The sequence below is a fragment of the Toxotes jaculatrix genome, chromosome 4 (genome assembly GCF_017976425.1).
Source record: "Toxotes jaculatrix isolate fToxJac2 chromosome 4, fToxJac2.pri, whole genome shotgun sequence".
Taxonomy (NCBI): domain Eukaryota; kingdom Metazoa; phylum Chordata; class Actinopteri; family Toxotidae; genus Toxotes; species Toxotes jaculatrix.
In genome coordinates this window covers 3,816,394-3,840,373 of record NC_054397.1, presented here as the reverse complement: position 1 = coordinate 3,840,373, position 23,980 = coordinate 3,816,394, and the positions used below count along the sequence as shown (strand labels likewise).

At 40.6% G+C, this 23,980-nt stretch overlaps 3 protein-coding genes across 3 annotated transcripts in view; 2 read left to right on the top strand and 1 right to left on the bottom strand.

The window, feature by feature from the left end:
- Positions 1-281, top strand: part of LOC121181367 (extracellular serine/threonine protein kinase FAM20C-like) — a 30,025-nt gene extending 29,744 nt beyond the window's left edge. Inside the window, exon 10 of the mRNA XM_041037299.1 lies at positions 8-281. Coding sequence (XP_040893233.1) covers positions 8-281 — 274 coding nt within the window. The remainder of the gene's footprint in view (positions 1-7) is intronic.
- A 1,244-nt stretch (positions 282-1,525) lies between these two features.
- Positions 1,526-9,100, top strand: baiap2l2b (BAR/IMD domain containing adaptor protein 2 like 2b). Its single transcript, XM_041036687.1, has 14 exons — positions 1,526-1,579; positions 1,825-1,900; positions 2,861-2,947; positions 4,080-4,141; positions 4,400-4,471; positions 4,963-5,052; positions 5,231-5,362; positions 5,865-5,969; positions 6,180-6,282; positions 6,685-6,892; positions 7,640-7,705; positions 8,066-8,411; positions 8,559-8,602; positions 8,996-9,100. The coding sequence occupies exons 1-14, from the start codon at positions 1,526-1,528 to the stop codon at positions 9,069-9,071; spliced, it is 1,521 nt and encodes a 506-aa protein (XP_040892621.1). The 3' UTR covers positions 9,072-9,100.
- Positions 9,101-9,961: 861 nt separating this feature from the next.
- pvalb7 (parvalbumin 7) lies at positions 9,962-15,589 on the bottom strand. Its single transcript, XM_041036824.1, has 5 exons — positions 15,433-15,589; positions 11,979-12,047; positions 11,507-11,636; positions 11,258-11,367; positions 9,962-10,591 (listed from the first exon to the last, which is right to left on the bottom strand). Exons 2-5 carry the CDS (start codon positions 12,037-12,039, stop codon positions 10,566-10,568), a joined length of 327 nt encoding a protein of 108 aa, XP_040892758.1. The 5' UTR covers positions 12,040-12,047; positions 15,433-15,589; the 3' UTR covers positions 9,962-10,565.
- Positions 15,590-23,980: the final 8,391 nt, after the last annotated feature.

Sequence of the window (23,980 nt, the reverse complement as noted above, 5' to 3'; positions counted from 1 at the left end):
TCTCCAGAATCCGTCGCTCCACTTGGCTTCGCCTGCGTCTCCTGTCTCTGCCTCAGTATCGTCTCAGTGATGTCATGCGGGCCTCGCTCTCCCATGATCCTCTTCACAGTGTGGCTCCACTGCTGTGGGAGCCCCACCTCGCTGCTCTCGATCGGCGTTTGAAAGCGGTGCTGGAGACTGTCAGTCGTTGCCAAAAGCAACGGAGCGAGGATGGTGGTGGTGACGAGGTCATCTTTGATGACATTGCCTACTTGAAAGACATGGTCATTCCTTCTGGGTAGAGCAGCTTCACCCTTAGTTCACATGATATTCAAAATGGTGTCAGTCTCAAAGACCTAGATGATGTCAGGATGTATAAATAGGACAAAGATGAGAAGGGACAGCCATACAAATGGCTGTATTGGACTTTTGCAAATTTGGGGTTCTACAGTGAGTGTTACATGACAGATGTTCCTGGTTGTCTTGCAGCTCCTGCTTCGTTTTGTGGCTGCTAGCAGTAGCTAATCCACATTTTGGCACATCATATTATTCAATACATTTTTTCCTATGCAAATAAATGTACTATGTACAGTATCTCCATATTTAAAATACTGTGAGATTCTGAATGATAACAAAATTGTTATCATTCAAATTAATATAACCTGTTAGCATTTCTGCTACAAAACAAATAATGAAAAGGTCTTAGTGTTGTCTAACTGCAGTACAAGACAGAAAACATCAGAGGTAACTTCAAAATTTTGAATTGCACCTTCTCTTCCTTTAATGCACATGTGAATTGTTTTATGACCTGTCTGTCTTCAACCTGCCTCTTCTCTTTGGGACTGAAAACAAGCTAGAGATCATATCTTTCATCTGGATTCACTATGATAGTCTTTTTGATGGACAGTGACCCTAATATTATTTTCATGCTTTTGGTCTGTGATAGGTTTGCAGGAAAATAGTCTTATAAAAGCGATGAGCCTCTGTGTGACTTTGACATTTGTAAAGTAATTTCTTTCTATATAACTCCACTTGATTACTTAGTATGTGCCTTTTTTAAGGCAGCAGTTTGTTTCAGCAAAGTTGAGGTACTCCCTGAGGTGTAAGTATACGTCAGCCAGCTGGGCAGCTGGCTGTCGTCCTCCTTACTCAATAATTTACTTGGGCCAGTCATATCGATGGCACCTACTCACTTTTCTCTTCCCCTTGCTCACTTGCTCGCTCTTTCTGTGAAAACTGCTGATGACAAGGGGCTAAAAGTCATTAATGAATGATAGAAAAAGGGAGAGAGAAAGGCACTATCATTCTATCAGACAGGTGTTATCGGTCTTTGGAACAGCACTAGAAATAGTGGGAACTGCACTGAGGCTGACTTTCACGACCTTAAACCCTGATACACAGAGGACAAGAAACGCCTGAGGAAACTTGCTCAGACTTTTGAATGGGAATACAGACTCTTTACAGAAGTTTGCTCTGTCTCTGACATTCATTTTTCAAGATATTTTTTATTTGTTTGAAGTTCATATTTCACTTTAAATTGGTCACTATGTCAGCAGCCAGCAGTGACCAGCTGCACAGATCAACTTTAACTGTCTATACGGTGAGTTTATATCCATATGTACTGTTTTCATTTTCCGTTCATGCTGTGGATGCATGATGATATAATATATTTCTAAATGGGAGGAAGAATTACGATGCGCTGTATCTTTAAATGTGGCCTGGTCTGAGTTACTTTGGTGAGTATTTGTCAGAATTTAAGTCCCAATGTCTTTATTAATAGCTGCAGTACAATTTTCTTCTTGGTCATGTTCGTCTGTGTGTGTATTTGTTTGTGTGTTATTGTAGAACCTGATGGAGCACTTCAATCCAGGCCTCCAGAGGCTTGTTGCTCTAGGAAACAGCTATGTCAAAGCTTTCCAAGGTAAGTGGGCTTTATGACTGGGTGGGTGCACATGAGTGTGATTGAATGAGAGTGTGCATGTGTGTATGAGCTAGAAACAGACACAGGTGTTTGCTAGGAGTTGTTTGGATTATTTTGATTTAACGTTTAATTTTTAATGTTGGTTTATACATAAAAATGTTTGAAAATATATGGAAGTACATATGATGTTTTGCTTTTGGTTTACATGTGTTATCAGAAGTTTATACTTATATACGTCATGACACAGGTTGTGCAAGGATACAAGGGGACCTCAGGAAGAAGGTCATAAACCTCCTGTAACAAAATCCTCAGTATGTGTTTGTAGCACTGAAAGTTCTTCACCTGGGCTGTTTTTAAACGAGCCCAACGTTTTACCTAAAGCTTAAAGTCTCTGGACTTTTATGGGGTGTTGGCATTTTGGAGTCATTCAGTGGAGTCATACTCATAAAATGTAGTTTTATTTTTCACCATTGATCAAAACATGAAGCCAAATTTAAACCTTTTTTTTTTTTCAAACATGAGGTATCAACGTTTAGAACGGAACCTTTTGTGTGCATTGTATTGTGTTTGCTTGTCTGACCTCACTAATCCTTCTTGTTTTCGTTTCTCCAATCTTTATCATGTGTTACGTTGGTAATTGGGTGAGCAGCATGTATCATTAATGCACCTCTCTGCCTGATAAAACAAGCACAGGCCGTCAGTCACAGGGCAACAAGGCAGCGTGGTAAAACTATACCCACTGGCATGGGGCTATTCCTAGACTGAAATCACCTATCACATGTCAGCACTGTGAGGCTTGTGTGAATGAAATGAATAAAAGCCGAATTAATTGACCTAATTAGGAGTAATTTAACTGGCTGTGATGTTACTCCACAGCTCATAGGTTTATAATGCTGAAAAAGTGTTTGAAAAAATGTTTGGTTTAATGTTCATATTTGTGTATATTTGTGTGTCCTGCAGCATTAGCTGTTTGCAGTGAGGCCTACTTCAGCGCTGTGGCTAAGATGGGTGACCAGGCTCTTCACACGTTTTCATCTCGCTCTCTTGGTAAGTGTATGTGAGTGTGTCTGTGTCTGGGTGTGTTTGTATGTCTGATTGATTACTCAGTCTTTCCATTACAGGTACCACTCTTAATTTATTAGATTCATTACAGACACAGAATTGTCCTCTAGAGACAGACAAGTGCTCTATCAAGTTAATGTCAAGCCCAGTCATACTGACACATCCTAGATTGTAAAATACCACGCACACTCAGTAATCCTTAAAATTATACCCTGCTCCGTTCTTTCTCATCGTCTCGTGTATATGCGTCTGTGTGTGTTCACGTACAGTATTGGTATTTTTGTGTGTATGTGTTTAGTCCTGAGTGCACGCATGACTGCATATTTTCCACAAGCTTCACTTTCACTCTGACCCTGAGGACATGCGATAGCATTGTTAGCAGTAATTAGCAATATGCTAACACGTCCCCATTGAGAATGTGTGGGCTCATGCATTAGGGCTAGCACACAGCATGACACACGTGGTTCTGCTAGGTTGGCTAACTGAGAAGGTCAGGGAGCCACAGCGTGACAAAGGCCACTATTGAGTGACGGCCCCTTGAATTATTGATGGGGACAGTCTTTCAGCTGCACTCAATTCATTAGTTCAACCACAGTCCATGACAATAGACAAGGCCAGAGGCACCCATAATATAAAAGGCTTTGCTAACTTTCCACTATCTTAGCAGTCCAGCTAGCTAGATCAAAAGAATCTGTAGATGACTTGGGCAGTGTTGAATTGTGTTAAAGTAATATATCAAATTACTGATATCCTCACTCAAATATTGTGCCTTTCTTTGGACACAGTGGACGTAAATTCAAACAAAATGAGACTGATATCGATGGTATGTTAAAGCGTCACTGGGTCTTTTATATTACAGAAATTTTGAATGAAAGATTTAACGTATTCTTCCCCTAAAATGGCCATTTTGTTGTACGTGCAACAAGATAGCATTTTCAGAAAGCATAATCCCATATAAAACACAATATGACACATCTAACAACTGAATATACAACATTTAGGAACAGTTAACACCACCTCACATTGTGTCAGTGGGTTTTTGCTGTGTGTGTGTTGACCTGGTCCATGGTTGGTCTGTCAAGTCTCTGATGAACCCATGTCTTTTTGTTTTAAACAGGAGATGTTCTGATCCAGATATCAGACACACAGAGGAGACTCACTGCGGAGATGGAGGGAGTGGTCAGTACACGTCTTCAGTCACTGCTCATGTTATTCAAATTAAAACACAGGACCCCGAGTCTCTCAGAAATGCTAAATATTCTCGATCTTAGGATTTAAATGTGTTGATACCGTTAATAAGAATGTGAAAAATCTTTTTAGTGGTTTATAATCATGCTTGGTGTGCCATATTTGACTGAATAATAATATTTTCCCAAGTGACAGTTTCCATAATAACTTGGCTACATCACAGGCACATTGTTTTTCTTCCTGCTGCAGTTTCGATGGTTCCAGATAGAGGTGCTGCAAGCCATGGAGAAGAATGTGAAGTTGGATGAGGAATACATTGATGTAAGTTTACAGAGGGGGAAATAATATGTTTTGAAAATTTACTTATCATTCTGAGAACCTGATATATTGTTTATTGCAACCATTAGGCAGCCATTCTATTATATGTACTTGGTGAAAGGTCTACATAGATATATTACTGCAATAACTGTAATAGTAAGAAAAATATTCTGTCAGAGTTGATTAGACATTCATCAGTATATTTTTGAGAACTAATGTTTTGTTACTGAATGACTTTGAGGACTGTGGCTTGGCATACAGGAGCCACTGATTGTGTACAGTACTGTAAATGTATATTTTGAGTTCATATTTCTTGTGATTTACACCACATGATGACCACACCTGAAAACTCACTTACAGCAGCAGTACAGAAAAAGTAATCTTCCGTTTGGACAGGACGGCGATTGTGCTTTTATGGGCGGCTTTGCAAATTCAGGAAAACTTATAGTGGCCACTTCAGAGTTTCTTCAATCAAACAGTTTCCTGTGCTGCAGGGTAGTCGCAGAGTGTATGAGCTGGAGGTGAGGAATCAGGCAGAGGCTTTGGAGAAACAGCTCAGACGAGGAGCCTACAGAGACTCTCTGGTACACACACACACACACACACACACACACACACACACACACACACACACACAGAGAGAGAGATCTAAATTCTATTCTTACAATGTACAATCAGCATACACACAGCCCAGTAGCTATACTTCTGTACCTTGTGTGTGTCATTTTGTGTGTGTGTGTATGTGTGTGTGTGTGTTTTTAGGAGAACAGTGAGTACATGCTGTACCTGAGGCAGAGCCAGCAGGAGATCCTCAAGGAGGAGGAGAGGAGATATCGCTTCTTGGCAGAGAAACACTGTGGCCTCACTCAGTCACTACTTTTCCTAATAAACAAGGTACACACACTGCCATCACACAACAGCTGGGCAAGCCAGAGCGGCCTGCCTCCTCCTCACAAAGTGAAACAAGCAGCTTAGTGACAAAACTCTGGGACTCATGAAGCTGGCTCAGGTCAAAATGGTGAAATAGTACTCTTTGAATAACTGAGGGAATTGTAGAAGTTGTGAAAATAAGATGTGAATATGCATAGTTAAATTTTCATTTTTACAACTACACAAATTTTACTCCCTTTTGTAGGTATATAGTGGAAACTGCAAATAAACACTAACATCATTGTCTCAGCAACACTTACATGTTTTCTTGAAGCCACCTTGGCTAAGACTTTGGGCTGTCCAGCAATTTTATTCCACCCACGTGACACCATGTTAATCGCTTGATTATGTGAAACTCACGTCCCAGTGTCCATTTTCTCATTTACTGAAGCGTTTCTGTTCAATTTGTTTCTGCCTGTTCAGGCTGAGATTTAATGAGGTCCTCACCTCTCTCATCTGTTTCCAGACCGGTGCATCTCTTCAGCAAAAGGCAGATGGATGGAAGGAGAAAGTGAATGAGACCAGAGGGTCCAGGCCTCGGACTCCGACCCATTTGGACCAAGAGGCACAGGTACCAACACTTTGAATTTGATTGCAATGATCGCAGTTAATGAATTAGTCAATGGGAACAGTTTTTCTGTGAAGTAACCCAAGTTTTGTGTACAAAAAAACAAGATAGATAAATCCATGTTTTTACTGTTTTGATTATAGCACACAGTGTGCAGAACTTCTGACTGTGTTAGTTTTCGCCACAGTTAATTTACCTGTTGTATCTGACCAGTTGCGAGGTTCAGTGAGCTCCCTGCTGCAAACAGTGGCCAGAGATGAAGACATGTCCTGGGCCAGGAGGGAGCAACAGGCGCTGGGCAGAGTGCCCTCTAGAGGTGGGAGGTAGACAGTACAAATCACAATTCCTGTGATTAGCAATCTGACAGCCGCTGAAGCTAAAGAAGAAAAATAGTATTTTTCTCCACAGCATTAGATCAATTAAACAGCCTCTAGATACTGTTCTGTACAGTGTCACATTATAAATTAACATAAAAATGTTTTCCTGCTTTAATGACTGAGTGAATTAATTTTTTGCCTGTGGGTGTGCGTTCATTCATGCATACTCAAAATATTCCCTTCTCCTGCATCTGTGAATATCTTTTTCAGTGCCATATTAATTGTATAGCAAAAAAAAAAAAAAATGGAGAAAAAGACTTTTTCTGTCAAACTTTGTCCCTTTCTTTCTCTGCATTCTATTAATCTCTTCTTGTCCTTATCCGTCTTTTCTTCCCCTCCAGCACCGTCTCCCCTCCCGAGCCGCTCTCGTTCCAGCTCAGTGGGGGAATCTTTGGGTCTGGGAGGAGGGAGAGCCATGAGAGCCCTGGTGTCTCACCCCTCCTCATCCAACCCAAAGCTTCTACCTTTCAACAGGGGAGAGACCATCACCGTACTGGTCCAGGAACCACGCAATGGCTGGCTGTACGGACGTACTGACAGCAGCCTGCGGTGGGTAGTATAAATAGAAGATTTCTGTGCATATATGCAGGTGCAGGAGCCATAGATTTGATTTTTCACCAGTTTTTACGTGGGGATGCTCTGTGACTACTTCACCAACCAGAATCAGCTGAATCTGATTGCTATGACTGTGTCTGCAGAACAACCTTGACTTTGTCACCTCCTCATTCCTCCTTGTTATTGACGCAGATATCTAACTATCTAAGAGATGAATAAGCTAACGAATTATCAGGCATAGCAACGAAATTCTGATGGAAATGGTAACTGTGCTGCCATTTGTTCATTTTTCATGAGAACACAGTGTCTCGCAAGGACGATTACTCACTTTTATGGACAGTAGGTTGATGGAGTTCGAAAGTAGAGAATAGGTTGAGTGTTTTGTAAAGAGAAATCTCAGCAGCTCGTGGTCATCGTTGTTGGTTTTGATCAGTCAGTCAACAAACCCACATGAATCTGTAAGCTATTAATTTTGGCCACTTTAACCTATGAGATAAAATGTAAGATGTGTTTTTTTTTGTAGTTTTCCATTTGACAAGAGCACAAAGAAGTAATGTAGACTAAAATACTTAATAATAATAATGATATGTAATATGCCATGTAATGGCTGACTTAAATGCAGCATGTACTGTAAGGTAAAGTGTTTTGCATTATAGACTCTTGTACAAGGACAAGAAGATTATAGAGTGTGAGTTGTTTTGTTTGCTGTTGCCTCATCTTTGTCTGTCTTATCTCCTCCAGTCAGGGCTGGTTTCCTGCTGCTTATGTGGCACCTATTGAAGATTTCTCCAACACTTTAGCGACAAGGTAGGAATTACTGTCAGTCTGATCAGCACATATAAGCAGAGAATTTTGGGGAACAATTTGCCTCTGTAGTATAGTGGCCAACATTTATGCCTGTTAGAGCAACCACTTGACAGGATGACAGATTTCAGTGTGACAGGTTGCCCTTGGATTTAGAGAGACTCTCACAAGGAAAAATGGGCCTATTCCCAGATGCGGGCCAGCACATGACCTGGTTGCTGCTTTGAAGGACAAAAATATAGGCTTGTACCCAGCCCAGTGGGAAAGGATGCTTTATTTTCAGTTATCTTTCACCAAAATGTTCCAGGTCACTGTCTGTTATGAATCTCTAAAATTTCCTGCATGTGCTCCTTTGACCCTCAGTGGTGGTGCTCTAAGAAGCCACAGCATGAACAATCTGCTGGATCCCACTGACACCTACGCTGACCAATCGGAGAGCAAGAGCTATGGAGATGTCCCGCCTCCGGCTACGCCCAACCGTAGGGCCTCTGTAGACGTCCGGGCTGCCTCTCCGCTCCCTGAGAAGAAGGCAGAAGTAGTGACCGAGATAAAGCTTGGTCAAACGAAGAGCTACAATGAACACACGCCTCCGCCTCCTCCACCACCGCCTCCTCCTCCGCCCAGTCAGAGTCTTAGAAGGGGCTCTGTAGATTTTCGACCAGTCTCTCCCCTCCCTGACAGGAAGAACGAATCAGCTTCTGATGTCCAGGTATGAGAGGTGTAACGCTGAAAAAAATTTACTCTTAAAGGATGGAAAAATGTTTTTTTTTTCTCTTCCATGTAAAGGAACCCTGGTACACTAATCCAACTTCTACTTCCTGTAGTTGTTCACATTGATGATCCTCTCTTTTCTTAGGCATTATCACCTCATGGGCCACCTGAAAACCCTCTGTTTCCCAGGTAATTTTCAGTGTTTATTGGTTGACAGAAAAAAAATCTGTTTGTATTCCCTGATAATCATAGCTCAAAATGATTATTATGCGTGCCTCTTAAATATTGGATGATTAACACAAATGTTAAGTGATCATGTCTAAGGTGCAGGCTACATGTATTTCAAACATGCCACATTTTGTACTGTAGACTGGAGCCTCAAATTGGAGTTTTAACAATGTCGGACCTCTGAAGCATGCTCACTAGCCACAGTCAAAATGTACCACCCTGTGGTTGTAGTCTGGTGTTAGTTTTCCAATCTGGAGTGTGTCCATATGTGTGTACGTGCTTTATTTGTGTTGGCAGAAAGCAGGTGAGTGTATGAGGTATTGTGTAACATTTTCCGTCATCCTCTCGTTTCAGAGGTACAAACCCATTCGCCACTGTAAAGCTTCGCCCCACGACGACCAATGACAGATCTGCTCCTCAGATCCACTGATCCATCAGCACTCATGCAGGGGAGGGTTTGTAACCGAGGCTGCGAGATCAGGTTGTGGAGGCAGGATATACATTTTTGTTTCTTGACAAAGTAATGACATCTCTGAAAGCTTTCAGCCAGAGGGGCAGAGGATGGTGTGGTGAGGTTTTTTTTAAGATGAGGTATTTCTTGGACCAAAAGCAAAAGTAATACTCTAGTTCATCTAATTAATTAAATATCAAAATAATAAACTTTTAAAATAGTTGTTTATCAACTCTTTGCACAGTATTTAAGTTTTTATGTTGAAAGGTGTTTGTTTCTTTTGGTAAAAGTATTATAGTAATAATTATGGCATTTTTTTCTCAAATCTCTCTGCGAAATATGAAGCTGGCTCTGGCAAACATATTCAGCGCATAGACATTTTCTCATTTAAATCTAGACAAGCAAAGCAAATAACCATATTTCCCAGATGTTGAACTATTCCTTGAAACTGATAGTAGCACGTTTATTTATTTATTTGGTGGAGCTGTCATGTCTTGCTCCCATGCTATTCTCATTTTATAAGCAAATGTGTCCCAATTGAGATTTTCTTGGGTCATGTGATGCAGATCTGATTTGACAGATCCTAACATAAGAATATAAAGTTATCAAATCAATGACTTGGGCCACTTTTATATTTGATCCTAAAAGCAGTGGAGTACATACTGGATCTCTCGCATGATAATAGTTCTCCTTCAAATTTACCCTCAGGCCACAGCATCTCACCCAGTGATTATAAATGTGTAATCCTCTACACTGTTCTGTGATTGACATGTTTTGCAGCGTTATTAAGTGCGTTATAGTTTGTGAGTTTAATGTTTTGTGTCCGCTGTGAGTAACAATAAGTAAAGAGACGGTTATTACTCAACTTTTTATTATTATTTCTTACTCAGCTCTTTTCTCTCTTCACAGCTCTTCTTATATATCATTTTATTTACTACATCATCTGATTGGAGGCAGGGAGTGAGGAGGAGGAGGGCATAGATGAGGTGAGGGAAGGTGGATGTGGAAGGGGAGTGGGAGGAAAGTGCACTGAGATGTGAACATCTAGAAGTAAAACCATACAGACAAAATGCACTACCTGAAATACAGAGGAAGGAAATTAAGATTTAAGTCTTTATAACAACTACACCATCTACAGCACTATTACCACCTGTTTTGAGACCACAAACTATCCTCATGAAATATTAAGAACGATTCTGAAACCCATACAGCATGAGTGATTAAATATATATAAAAAATGAAAACTTAAAAATGAAACTGGTGCCTATTATGCCTGTATGTTTCTCCTCATGGTAACTCCCTGTCAGCCTGTTTTCGGGAGTGTTTTGTAGAGAGCAGGCCTGGTCTGACTCCATGCTTGGGGTCCCCGAGGGAGGTGAGAGGAGTTTGAAGGTGGCAGTCACAAAATATGAATGCAGGGACGAAGAGAAGGAGGAGGAGGAGGAAGAAGAAGGGAGGGTGTTCAGCTGTCCACTACTCATGCACCAAGGCCTCAAACTCTGAAACAGTAAGGATGAAAAAGTTCACAAATTATAAGACAAACTTTTCTGACCGGATGGCAATATTCTATATTTCCCTACTGTCAAAAAAAACAATAAAAAGGCAAATAATTTATTTTTCCTACTAACAAGTATTATCCAGTGCCACAGAGCTCCATCACAGAACCTTTTCACAGTTTGATTTGTCAAGGCAGGAATAGCACAGGTGTAAATAGTAACATTAAGGCTGGCTGCTTTTGATTAAGTGCCTAGTAAGTCATGACAGCGAGTGAGCATGCTCGGTACCATTCTCCGTTTTTTTGCTTTGACAAGTCCAATTTCCTGCAATGACAAGGGTCTACGGTCTAACACATTGATGATCCATATTATTGCACTGAAGAACATGTTCCTCATGCATCATCCTGCTGGTGTGAATACACACTAGAGTCCAAAATGTGTATTAATTTCCATGTTAAAGTAGTCCCCAACAGATTTACTGTTTACTTCTCTTTGAGTAACATTTGGTTAAACAGTGTGTTATAGGAATGTTGGAATAATCTTACCCAGTCTGGAGGTGTAGAGCTACAGTAATCCACCCTTAGCCTTCGTACCACCTTCTTCCCTTCTCCTCTCTTTTTTTTTTAATTAATAAAATTAATTATACGCAAAGTTCTCCCTTTCTCTCACCGTCAATGCCGATCTTGCCATCTCCATCTTTGTCTGCTGCTTTGAGGAATGATTTTGTCTCATCGTCAGTCAGGTCTCTGCCGTCCTTGGAAAAGCCCTTCAGTACAAACCTGAGAAAAGTACATAGTGTTGCAGAAAACTGTCACTGTATTAAACAGAGCACCGGATATCAATTTCATATATTATGGAGACTATTGGACTGGCTTAGCCTTCTCTTTGTGTGTTTCTGGGTGTGTGTGAGTCCCTCACTTGAGCTCCTCTTCCTCAATGAATCCACTACCGTCCACATCCAGAACCTGGAAGACCTTCTTGACGTTTTCGGCTGACATGGCCTTCATTCCCACCATTTCAAAGAACTTTTTAGGATCGAATTTTTCTGCTGCAAACGGCGAGACAAACAGAACAACAAAAACCAATAAGTCCAATTGGAACCATCAGGCAGCTCTAACTTCTACCTGTACATTAGTCAGTTTGAAATGTTTTGGAAATTAAACTTGTATGATCAGGCCAAGGGGGCATAATGAATTCTATCACAGTCAGCTGTGGATTAAATGAGTACTACACATCCAGAGCAGGATAGAGCTGTTTAACAGTAACAGTGTGTGAAAGATAGAAATGTGTGTAGATTTACGGTGACTGTCAGTATCCATAGCTAACTTCTGGAACTCTGGTGGCCTGTTTCTGCTGAGAATTCCATGTCGACTCTACAACGGTTACAGACCTGCGAAGGCATCAAGAGCTTTCTTGATCTCCTCAGCTTTCAACAGATCTGTCATCGGCATTTTGTCAGCTGGAGAGAGGGAAGGGAGAGAGAGAGAGAGAGAGAGAGAGAGAGAGAGTGGGGGACAGAGAGGACATAAAAGGTACAAAGTAAGAAGTGAGAGAACAGCATTTCAAAGAGATGAGTGTAGACAACAGCAGAAATGGGAGCACAAGAGTGGAGGATTTTCTACAAAAGCTTTGAACTGTTAACATTATGTACACGTGTTTGAGAATGTGCTGGCTGTTTGAAAGTGAACTACAGCTCTGGCCTAGAGATACATAGGAAATTAAAATAGTCTGTTGGTTGGCTATGACATACACACAGATGTACACTAAGAGGATTTGGACCTGGTAGAGTTACATTCAGGCTTTCAAAAAATGGCCTCCATGGAACTTGGAGCACATCCCCCACAACGGGGTGGGGGATGTGCTCAAAGGCCATAGTTTAAGGTATAATTAAAGAAATGGGCATAAATACAACATGGCATGCACTAAGCGGCCACACAGGCATATACCTCAACTGTACATGCCTGTGTGGCCGCTTAGTGCACACACAGGCATGTACAGTTGAGGTATATGAGGCATATACCTCAACTGTACACACAACCACGTTATCTCACCATTTATCTTTACGCATGCTGTACGCACACAAGCGCACAAATCATTTACTTCTTTAATTGTGAATTCTCTCTCCTTGCTAAAGCTCTTTAGGTCTCTGTAAACATAAGTCTTTGATCTTCTTTTCTTTTGGTCACCTTGCATCACTTTGTGTGTGTGTCTTATCTATACACAAACACAAGATGCGGGCACCGTATTGTAAAATATAGCGGAGAACTGACTGACTACACCTACGCTGTAAAACACAATGTGATTTTAAGACAGAAGATTAGTAACAAAAGCAACGTGTGGAACAATGATAACATCAATTAAACATGGTCGGAATCAAATCAACATGTACAGCCAGACAGCAACCAAGTCGTTTGATGTCTTCTTCATTTTATTATATGATTTTGTTTCCTGTTAATCCTGTGCCAAATCTGCCAGCCAGCATTTACATGTATATTAACCAGTGTACACCTCATTAGTTATGCTGTGATTTATTGATCTCTCATGTTTCCCCAAGAATTAAAAACATGAATAGGTCCCCGCCGGTTGCAGTACACTGCAGCAGCCTGTAGATGTCAGTAGGCATCAGACCTGAGCTGCAGGCTCTCAGGCTCCTCGTTTTGAACTGTTTAGAGCTCTGGGAACAAGTGTCAAGTTGTCAGGACTGTCTGATGAACGTGTTTGTGTCTATAAGAGAACTGAGCTCCCCTGTGTATGTTATCTTTGTGAGCGTGTGTGCGTCTCTGTGTATGTGTTTCTAATGCCACATAGTGCCTTGGTTAGGATTTGAGACTTGCAGGGCCCCAGTGGAATGGTTTTCGATAGTCCCCCTGCAGGTTGCACCGTCTTGACCCCAATAAAATACTTACCCTCCATGACTAAAGGACAAAATACCTTATGTAAAAAAAAAGAGATAATACTGCTGCTACTTCTTCTCAGCTTTCTCCCCACCTGTTGTGTTTGACTTTTGGCAGCAAAAGTCAATTAGTGAGCATCTATTTGTGGTTTTTTGAAATGTCTCGAGATGTGCAAACTATGAGATAATGTTGTACGAATAGAAAGCCTCTATGTCACCAGCATAACATGTCTTCGTCCTGTGGTTTGTTCAAGACAGAAAGGTTGTTTAGGTAGCTAACTTAATGCTCTGTTTACTAACAATAAACCGGTCTGGCAGGTTACTCTGGATCTTGATATTCTGTCAGCGTCGTTAACGCAGTAGTAAAAGCTCACAGACAGCGTGACATGTGCATCTCAGCCATCTCTGGCATTCATAGGGTTGACAGCATACCTTCAGCCTAATGTAAAGTTCACAAGTTCTTTGACATCTTTGACTTTGAGACTTGCAGATGATAGCTACAGGCAAGCTTCCTGTAATCAAAAGGGTCCGAAGTGTCTCTGAGCATGCATCATTTTTGTTTTGTTAGTGCAGCCTAAATTTTGAAAAATATCTACTATCTGTTCTGCAGTGAACAAATATGGCTGCTGTGATGGATGAGTGATGTTTTATTTTAGCATCGTAGCATGTCTGTTCATCAAACGGCAGATAGAAAGTTAGTTTTGCCTTTCAGTGCGCTGAGTTTCCTCAGCAAAGTAGCTTTAGCTCTGAACTCCCAGTCAACTTTTTTTCATGGAGGAGGCAGGAGTTTAACTCTTTGAACAGCAGGTTAACATTGTTTGACAACAGAAAAGCTATAATACCCTGTAGCACAAAAGATAGTTGAAGATTGAAATTCTGGTAACAGAACAGAAAGTGCATTATTTATAAAGTATATTTTATTAAAACAGGTACTATTGTTGAGCATCTGGGCCCATTTCTTCAAGTAGAGCTCAGTCAAAATAGTAACAACAATGAAAAACATCCAGAAAATGCATTACTATTAACTACTGTACTTAAAGTCTACTGTGCCATGGCACCATTTACAAACACCTGTTCATGGAGAAAGAAGAGCCAAGAAAATACCCATTAGAACTACACCTGCTCCTAACATTACTTTTTATTTAATACAGGCTACTGCAGAGCAGAAACCAATAAAGAGGAGGCAGCAAATTGCAGAATGCAGGAAATGTAAGAAATACAACAAACCAAATGACCTTATAGAGACATAAAAGACAATATTACCAAATTCTTCAAAAAACAATCCTGTTATTTTAAAAAACCAAGACACAATTATGAAGTAACAGCAGAAAGAGTTTTAGCTTCCTTTGTTGACGACTTTTAAAACTGTCACATTCATTTTGCTTCTGTATTTACGTGGGTTGTTATTACTGGTGCAAACATTTGTTTCTACTTTTTTTAAGGTTAAGTTTATTGGGAATTAAAGAAATCTAAATTTAACAAGTGAGAATGGTGATGTGTTTTCCACCATTTTTCTGTAACATTCATTTTGACACAAGCCTCAATTTTCATTTATTGCAGCATTTTATTCAAGTACTGCTTTTTTTTTTTTTTTTTTTTTTACAACCCTGGTTGAATTTACATCCATGATGCCTGTGATAGATTCTGAGTCAGTTCAGTTTCTAGCTGAGCACTGACTCAGACTTTTCTCCAAAAGCATTCCTGCAGCTACACAATATTTTATCAGTGTGTCATTCTACCTTAATTATTTATACAACTAACAAAGGTATTTCATTCAATTGCAGCATTTCTACAGAAAACCTCAGAAATCACTGTATTTAAGTTTTCTGTTCACAGTGGCCTAGAGCTCATTCTTTTCACTGACTAAAGCACGTGAAAGACCTGACTTCAATTGTGTTTTTTCAAACAGCTTTTCTCTGTCGTAGCATTTAATATTTCTTTTCTGTCTTACCTGAATGAAGGGGTGGATGAATGCACCTGAGAGGAGAGAAAGAGGGCAAGAGGAAAAGTGATGGAGAGAGAATGGAGTGGAGAAGAAGAAGAAGAAGAGAGAAGGGTTGGAGATGGAGGTAAGACGAGCAAGTTGGGAGGGAGGACACAATAAGACTTTTATAGCTGCTTCAGAACACATACACACTGACCCCATATACCCCCACTCACCCACCTCATCCCCACCTCTCAGTATTCTCTCTATTTTGAGAAAGGTGGGGTGGGATGGGGGGGTTTGTCAAGACATGACGCACACACTGTTGGCCCTGGAGTGTGATCGCTTTCTCTGCAGCACTAACAAATCACACACAGGCCTATTAATAATACAGCCCTAACTGACTGCCCTCAGACCTTATCTCCACCCAGGTCTTCTGTCTTTGCCTGCGTGACCCTCTTCTTCTTTTGTTTTTACGCACACCTATCCTTTTTACTCTTATCTGCTTTGATTTATTCTGTCCTCTCTCTAATCTTCGTGTTATGGAGCTCGTGTCTTCCCTCTGCCACAGTTGCCACAAAAAAGAAAATGTTTAAGATGGCTGGTGTAAGATAACATGAACCATCGAAACTGCACTTTGACACTGTTGTGCTGTAGTTGCAGCCTTGTTCCAGGCAAAGTCAACAACTTTCTGGTGAACATGTTGGAGTAGTTTAGCAGCTAAAGAGGCAGATGTTTGTTGGAGACCAAAACTGAGCTAAAAGGAGCGTAAACAGTGAAAATAGTTATAAAAATATTTATATCAGCGGGTGGAAACAAACAACCTATGTTACCCAAAAACTGATGCAGTTTAAGGAACCATCCTATCCTATAGCACTAGAGCTTGCACTTCAGCCCTTCTTTAAAAATAAAGTCAGATTTCTTTTTCACAGTTGTGTTGATCGTAAACTTGTACAACTCTCTCTCAGCAGCTCTCCTTTCATCTCACTGTTCTCCTTCCACTTTCCTCATTCCAAATCTAACTAGAAGTTTGCTCCTTTTTCGCTGCATCCATATCTACTTGTACCTCCTTCTTTATCGGCAATGAATATCTATCTTGTAAGGACCCTGACAGCTTCTGTGTCTGAGTCTGACGCACCCTCTCTCTTCCTCTTTTCTCCCTTTCATTTGCTTATCTTTTGTTAAATGATGTTTCCAGCTGGTCAAGGCCAAGAGATGAATTAATCTATGATGGGTACAGGTGTTTGAGAGGCGCATGTTTGAGAAACGCAAAGAAAGAAAGAGCCACTTGAGCTGTTACAAGGCTGCAGCGAGTTAAATAAAAGGGCATGAGGTCTGTTTTTTGTTTTTCACCCCAAAGTAGACTTTTTTGAGCACTGGATGTTTCTGCTTTTTATGTTTTTAACCTCAAGACTTTAAGACTTCAGTTACCATAATTCAGCATCAAATGTTCATCTGGAAAGCACTTAGCAGCAAATTTTGTGTTTAAGAGGGAGCTTCATATCCTGGGACACATTTTGCTAATGGCCTCTTATCACTGTTTTTTTTTTACTGACACACCAACTGTAAGCATTTTACACGCTGGTTTTAGAAAACTGTTCAGCAATGCAAACCTTGAAAAAACTGCTAAGGTCTACCTCTGACTCTCAGAACAAAAAGCAGGTTGTTTGTCAGCGCCTTCCAAAATGACCCATATGACTGTTTCACAAAATGCTTTCTGAGCCGACGCCTTTATGGTGAAGTTGAGGTTGAGTTTAGACATCTAAAACTAAGGTAAGGACGAGGATGGCGGTCACAATTAAAAGCAATCAGTGTTGACTGTTGATGAGAGACATGATGTGAACCATTGTGTCCAGTGTCAAAATTGGATCATTTATCCACACCAACGGTAACGGTCACGATACTTCTTCCTTTGCTTCTTAGACAGAACAGTCCTTATTCTTACTACCACACAAGGCTGTTCATAAAGATAATGTAATCTTAGCACATTTAAAGTACAGTAAAGGTTCTGGCTGCTTGACCCTGAGGCCAAAGCTACTTTACTTACTTGCCTCACATAATCCTTCCTTAGTGGAAGAACAAATCAGAGTTTCAGAGAGAGTCTACCTGTAGGTTTGGAACTGTGTTGTTCAACTGCAGCCGAAGCAAAATAAAACGCTAAACGCTTTCCGTGTCCTGTGCTGACCCTCTGTTCTCACTGTGTCCTGTCCTGAGCTTTCTCCTCTCTATTGAATTACCCCTCATCAGCACTTTCCAGCATTGTGGAAGGATGAGGGAGGGAGGGGCATGGTGGTGAGGACGACACGTTGGAAGGATTTGTAATGGGGAGAGTGGGTCAAGACAGAAAGACAGAGACGGATACAGAATTACATATGGATGAGTTCATGTAAATGAAATGCTGCAATAAATGTGGAGAGACGAGCCAAGAGTTTGTCAAGGGCAAGACTGGAGACAGGCAGAGACCGCTGTTTGGGATAATGAAGAAGCAACAATGTTATTTACATTAGAGTGAGCAGAATAAGGGTTAAACTCCCGGGGACAGAAAAAGAATCAGAAATTGTATTTTTGCTTGTGCTTATTTTATCTTTTAATTTGGTGGAACAGCTATAAAAACTGTTAAATAACCCAAACAACCATAAACTCTGAAGTGAAAATGAAAAGAAACGATGCAAAAGCAAATAAATGGACGTATCCATATTGTACAGTAGATGGATAAACATACATTAGATAAGCAGAGTTCTCCAGAGATCAACCCGAAAATAGAGAGAAAGTGAGAAATACAGTGACAGACAAAGAAAGAGAGTGAGAGGAATTAAATGTGTTTTTAATGACCAACTTGCTATTCAGCAACAGGTGGTGCATTAATTCATGGCAGGGGTAGATACACGCCACAGCTGTGTATGTGAGTGTGTGTGGTTTTGTGTGTGTGTGTAGTATTGATATCACTGGGGTATCCCTTGTTCACTCACCCAAAGATTAGCAGATATTGGCTGTAAAAATAAACACAGGGGAACCCGGTGACTGTACTAATGGGAGGCTCAGTGGAGCAGTAGAACATCGGATGTGTTTGAACACTGTGGACTCGATGACCTTAAACTGAGGATACGCATCTTGTTGTAACCTTAAGTTTGTTCCTAAGTTATACACTCGACAGTTGACCTGGAGTGACCTCAGTGACCTCAGAGACTTAAAATAGTGCTGAGTGGTTAATGTATTATTTAGTAATGAGTTACACTAACGTCCCACTTACTTTTTTCAGTTACAATTTGGAATTGACTGAATACATTACAATTATTCGCACTAACGCTCCATTACTTCCAGTTTGTCGGTCAGGACCTTCGCTGTCGTACTGAGAGTCTGATGGAGGGTTGATGTCAGTTTTGTCTTTGTGTGTTCAGTGGACAGACTGGTCCAGGTCATTCAGGAGGCTGGAGGTGTGAGGGAAACCAGTCAGAGGGTGTGTGAACCCCACAGTTTAACTGTGAGGACGGGGAGTACTGGTTTGTCTGGGACCTAATACAGAAAGAAATGTAGACTCAGAATATGTGACGTGGGTGTGGAGGCTTTGGAGTTGGCAGAGCTGCACCGAGTAACAAAAGTTGTGTAACAAGCAATGTAATTACTTTTGTGATGTGTTTACTTTTACTACGTGTTCAGTAATCAGAAAAGTAATCTAACTACTTTTTCCGTAACTAATTTCCAATGATTCATTGATTAAAAATAACTTGCCTGATAATGTTTGGAAATGGCTTCAGTTTTTGACGTAAAGGAATTTGCGGTGCTCAGCTTGGTTACTCATTTGGTGCCTTGACACCAGTCAGAGCGTCATGGGATCATTTCAGGCCAGTACGCACAGCAGAGCGGGAGAAGGAAGCCCCTCCAAAATGTGCACGACTGCTCTGCAGGCAGTGGTTAAGATGGAACATTCAGTGCTAATTTTATGGCTCGTGTGTGTGGGAGTGCGTGGGAGATGCTGAGTTTTTAAAGGAATGCACCAAGTTGTTGGAAGTTTGGCCTGTTATGCAGCCAACCTGTTAAATAATGAGACAACAAATCTTCCACGTTTCCCTGGTAGGTTCCAGTTAGTCATGCTGATTGTTCAGGATGCAGCATGACAGTGGATGACTAGCATGATCTCTGCAATTAGAACTTAGTGTATTTAAACTAAATGCTGATCCTTAGTGCTATGAACAATGAGTCCAGAACAATAAGTAAGTTTAACTGACAGTCTTGGCCATGATATTTATATAACACAAAGAAATATCTCTACAGGTGCACGCGAACTATCTGCACTTCTTTTTATTACTCAGGTTGTTAGTGTTCATAGACAAAAGTAAATTGATTTCACAAATGTTTTGTCATGAGCTTTCAGTTATTTTGATTAAAGAGGCTTCTGCTCAGGTTAAAGTCGAGCAGAGCTGTGCAGGGTGTTATGTGAGGTCACCAAAGTCACTGCACCAGTAAGAATAATGTGTAAAGATGCCAGTCAGGAGTCAGTTCAGAGTCTGAACATGCCGTCACAGTCCTGAGAAGAGGTGATGTACAGCACACGTATGTAGGCGTATCATGAATCTGTGAGGAACAGTCACGCACGCCTTTAACTGGGAGGAAAAATATTTTAGTTCAATGTTATAGACAAGGTTGTGTGCTGTTGAAACTGTGGTTGTACATTTTATAAATTTAGCCCAAAGTTAAGGTGTGTATCCATTCATATACATGATGGTGAAGCAATGGTTGTATGTAACTTTCCAAAAACCTTTTCAGTTAAAAACTTTTTAAACAAATTTACAACTTTAAACCTAAATGCATCAGTGTCTTTTGAGTTGTAAATAACCAAATCGATGTTTATTGATGCCGTTCATGCGTTACATCCATTCCATGGGCAAAGCAGTCATCCTCTGCCTTTAAAAAAAACAAAACATTTTGACATTGTAGCTCATCTCAGTCTTAGTGTGATGGGTGTCACATTTTTCAGGAGGTGGATATCACATTTTGGGTAAAAGCTTTTCACTTGTACCACCAGTGTTAACAAAATAACATAATATTTCACCATAAAGTCTCAGCGTTTAGATCAGCCCTCTGCTCAGGTTCACCTCTTCCTCTTTCTGCTTCCCTAATGACGTCTCTACAGTAACCAGCTGTCAGCGTGGTAAACACAAGCCGTGTGTTTGTTGAGACGATCTGTCAGTCACACGTCTTCTGTTTCTGTGCATGTGCGTGTCTGTGTGCGCGTTGGTACCTGTTCGTCTGTCAGCTTAATGGCTTATTATATTTCATCATTTGACTTTTCATAGTGTACTTCTGTTTCAAAGTTATATTCCAAGACTAGCATGCAGTAAACTTTGTACAAACACAGTTACAGTACACTCAAACACACACACACACACACCATCTTTAATACATATACACATTCACAATCCACAAATTCCCTCTCTTACACACACACACACACGTACTCACAAACAGGCACTACAGACTCTAGCAGCTGGCCTGACCTTGAAGATAAATACACCCTTAAAAATGTTTCTGCAATTCATGGCTGGCGATGGTCTGTTATACGAGCAGCGTTTCAAAGGATCCATCTCAGGCTGCATGAAAATAGATATGGAGTCAATATGTGCTGCACTCACACACACACTCCTCTATGCACCGTCACACTCTATTGCACTCTTTGTTTCTTATACAAACAGTCACTGACACACTGTTTCTCTGTCTTTATATAACACACGCAAGTACATTTTACAGACCTTCACAATTTTTCCTCATCCACTCTTATATTCTCTCTTTCCACATCTCTTTTCTAGTTATATATGTGCTCTTTAAAGCACACATATAACTAACAATTTGCTCTTACTCCAATCAGATCATGACTCTGAAACATTTCTGAAAACATTTTTATCTTGATAAGAAAACAGTAAGCCAAAATGAGGCCAGAATCACAGTGAACACAAACCTGTGAAATGACCCTCAACACACCATGTTTGGTTTACTGAAGCATGTCACTGCTGTAATCTCTTTTACTTTCAGCTTTTCCCAATCTGTGCATGTGGTCACGGGTGCAGCGACTCTGGTGTTACAAAGCAAACAAAAGTTTTTTTCTTTATGAGGGAGCTGCTACTGTAAGAGGGTGGTTTGCTGAGCCCAGACATTGTGTTGTGATATGCTGAGATACACTATGAATAGTGCCAGTGTTCAGAGAGTCTGAAGTAGAATTGACATCACAAAGACAAATTAGGTGGATCATGATTTATTGGAAATTATAACCACAATCAGCAACCTACTAGTACATCTTCAGCTGAAGACTTAAGAAACCATTTAAGATTAGACAATAAATCTCTCTCTCTCTCTCTCTCTCTCTCTCACACACACACACACACACACACACACACACACACACACACACACACACACACACACCACCAGCACAGCCACAACTTTGCTGACATCTAGTGTTATAAGATTAAATCACCTCAGACTTAATGTAGGAACTGCGTACCTGCACCTTATTTTAATTATTCCCACTACAACGGTCATCGGCCGCCATCTGTATTTACATATGAATATCAACTACAAGAAAAAGGGTGACAGGTGAACCCTGAGTCATGATGTGTTTGTGTAAGTGTGTGTGTGTCTGTGTGTGCCTGTGTAATGCTATTGATTTGGAGAATGTGTGCTTTGTTCTTCAAGTGAGATAAGAAGTGAGAGATGAAAGGAAGAATGTCAGCACACACTACTAGAAAAAAAGCTGACACTGAATAAATAGGTGGAGGAGAAAATAAATCTCCTGAACGCAGCTTAAAGGATAAAGCCAGTGAAAACTTTGAGTCCACCAATATGTTTCCCTGTCTCAAGCTTGATAACTGCCTTTGTTAACATGAGTCCACGCAAATGCATTATTATAAATATACTGGAAAATGATTTCATCCGAACATATATCAGGTTTCTTGAAACTGAATCAGAAGAAAATCTTAGTATATGTTTTCTGTATGGACAGATGTTTGTAGTGACTGATTCTGGGAGCGTTTTAGCATCCTTCAGCTCACTGTTTTCATTTTACATTCCCCAAGTTCACCATTTTCTTTCAGTCTCACTGCTCTCATCAACTCAGTTTCTAGATGCATCAGGCAGCAGCTTTCAGCCTGCAAAAAAAAAAAAAAAATCCCCGGTAAACCGACAACCTATCCAGCACCAAAGAGCAGACTCATGCACAGTTACAGAAGACTTCGCTGGTGAACAGCATGGATAATAATTTTGCTGATAATGAGTCTGATATTTCCCTGAGGAGTTGATGGAAACCAAAACAGAACTAAAAGGAAAATTAATATTGTTAGATTGCCTAAAACACAATGTTGCTCTGTGTCTGTTGGATTTGTAGTTAGGCAGCTGTTTGCCATAACAACTTTATAAGGCAGTAGTATGTTGTGTTTACAGCTTGTGGCCAAAATTGTCAGTTCATGCAGGTTTAAAATGTCTGCAAGGTTGTAGCTACAGTCTCCTCCTTGTTGCTCTTGACTGGCAGTCAGTGTAACTGAGCTACACAGAGAAGAAAAGAGTGAGTGACTAATATGTGTGTCCTTCTTATTCGCTGCCATGTCTCCTGTTTCAAACAAGCGGTTTAGTGGTTCTCTTCAAGACCGCATTCACATATGACCTTGCCAAGCAGAAAGAGAGGATGAACAATTCAAAGACTGAAGTACAGCACAGACACAGCAAAGAATTCAAGAAAAGCGCTGCAGTGTCTGTCTGTCTGTCCAGAGCAGAGGAAGAAGAGGTACTGAGAGTAAGGCTGAAGGATGGATGACTGCACAGTACTCCAAACGAGTAATGGAATGACAACTGCTGAAGAAAGACATTGTTAGCTGCTACAATCAAACTGAACCTGTCTACACCATCTCCACTTACACTAGAACCTACCTAAGTCCAGTGTATTATCTACAACAGACTTTTTGTAGGAATGGGTGTGTTACCTAATTGGTAATTCATCAGTCATTTGTCAGTGGCTTCTGTTGAAAGTAACAACTCAAAAACTCCTGTGCCAAAGTCTAAACCAAGTAACTGAAAATTGCACAGCACCACGTCAAGTGCACATGCCAGCGTCATCTTACATGTGAAGGATGTAGTCTGTCATGATCTTAATATTCTGATTATTCTCGTCCTCAGTTCTTGCTCTACATCTGGAAACCTTCTGAAAGTGATGGTGGATCATCATCGTTGATATTTATGCCTTTTGGTTACAGGAGGGAGGCTTTGAACATCTTCCTCTGTGGACACACCCATGTTTAGTCCCCGTGAGACTGGGTGCTCTGAAAAATTTCCACACCGATGAGTTTTTTTTTTTGTTTGTTTTTTTTTTTTACTTTGCATCACAAACAAAATCCCAGTTATTCTTTATTCTTTTAGGGCAGCAGAGGTATATATTTCAAAAACACTCCATTTAAACCAACACCATGGTCACACGTATTAAGCATCACAACACAGGCGCATTTTCTGTGTGTGATTTGGATGAACTTTTTTTTTTTTAGGGAACTTTCGCTTCCGGTTGTCTGTTTCCGCACTTTGCGCCTGCCAGCTGCTC

Bases quoted from the DNA above. Each gene is read 5' to 3' on its own strand.
- baiap2l2b (XM_041036687.1), top strand. From the start codon at position 1,526: ATGTCAGCAGCCAGCAGTGACCAGCTGCACAGATCAACTTTAACTGTC. The intron at 6,283-6,684 runs GTGGGAGGTAGA...CTTCCCCTCCAG, and splicing joins GGGCAGAGTGCCCTCTAGAG to CACCGTCTCCCCTCCCGAGC. The intron at 8,412-8,558 runs GTATGAGAGGTG...CTCTTTTCTTAG, and splicing joins AATCAGCTTCTGATGTCCAG to GCATTATCACCTCATGGGCC.
- pvalb7 (XM_041036824.1), bottom strand. From the start codon at position 12,039: ATGCCGATGACAGATCTGTTGAAAGCTGAGGAGATCAAGAAAGCTCTT. The intron at 11,637-11,978 runs GTCTGTAACCGT...CGCCGTTTGCAG, and splicing joins AGCTCTTGATGCCTTCGCAG to CAGAAAAATTCGATCCTAAA. The intron at 11,368-11,506 runs GTGAGGGACTCA...TACTTTTCTCAG, and splicing joins ATTGAGGAAGAGGAGCTCAA to GTTTGTACTGAAGGGCTTTT.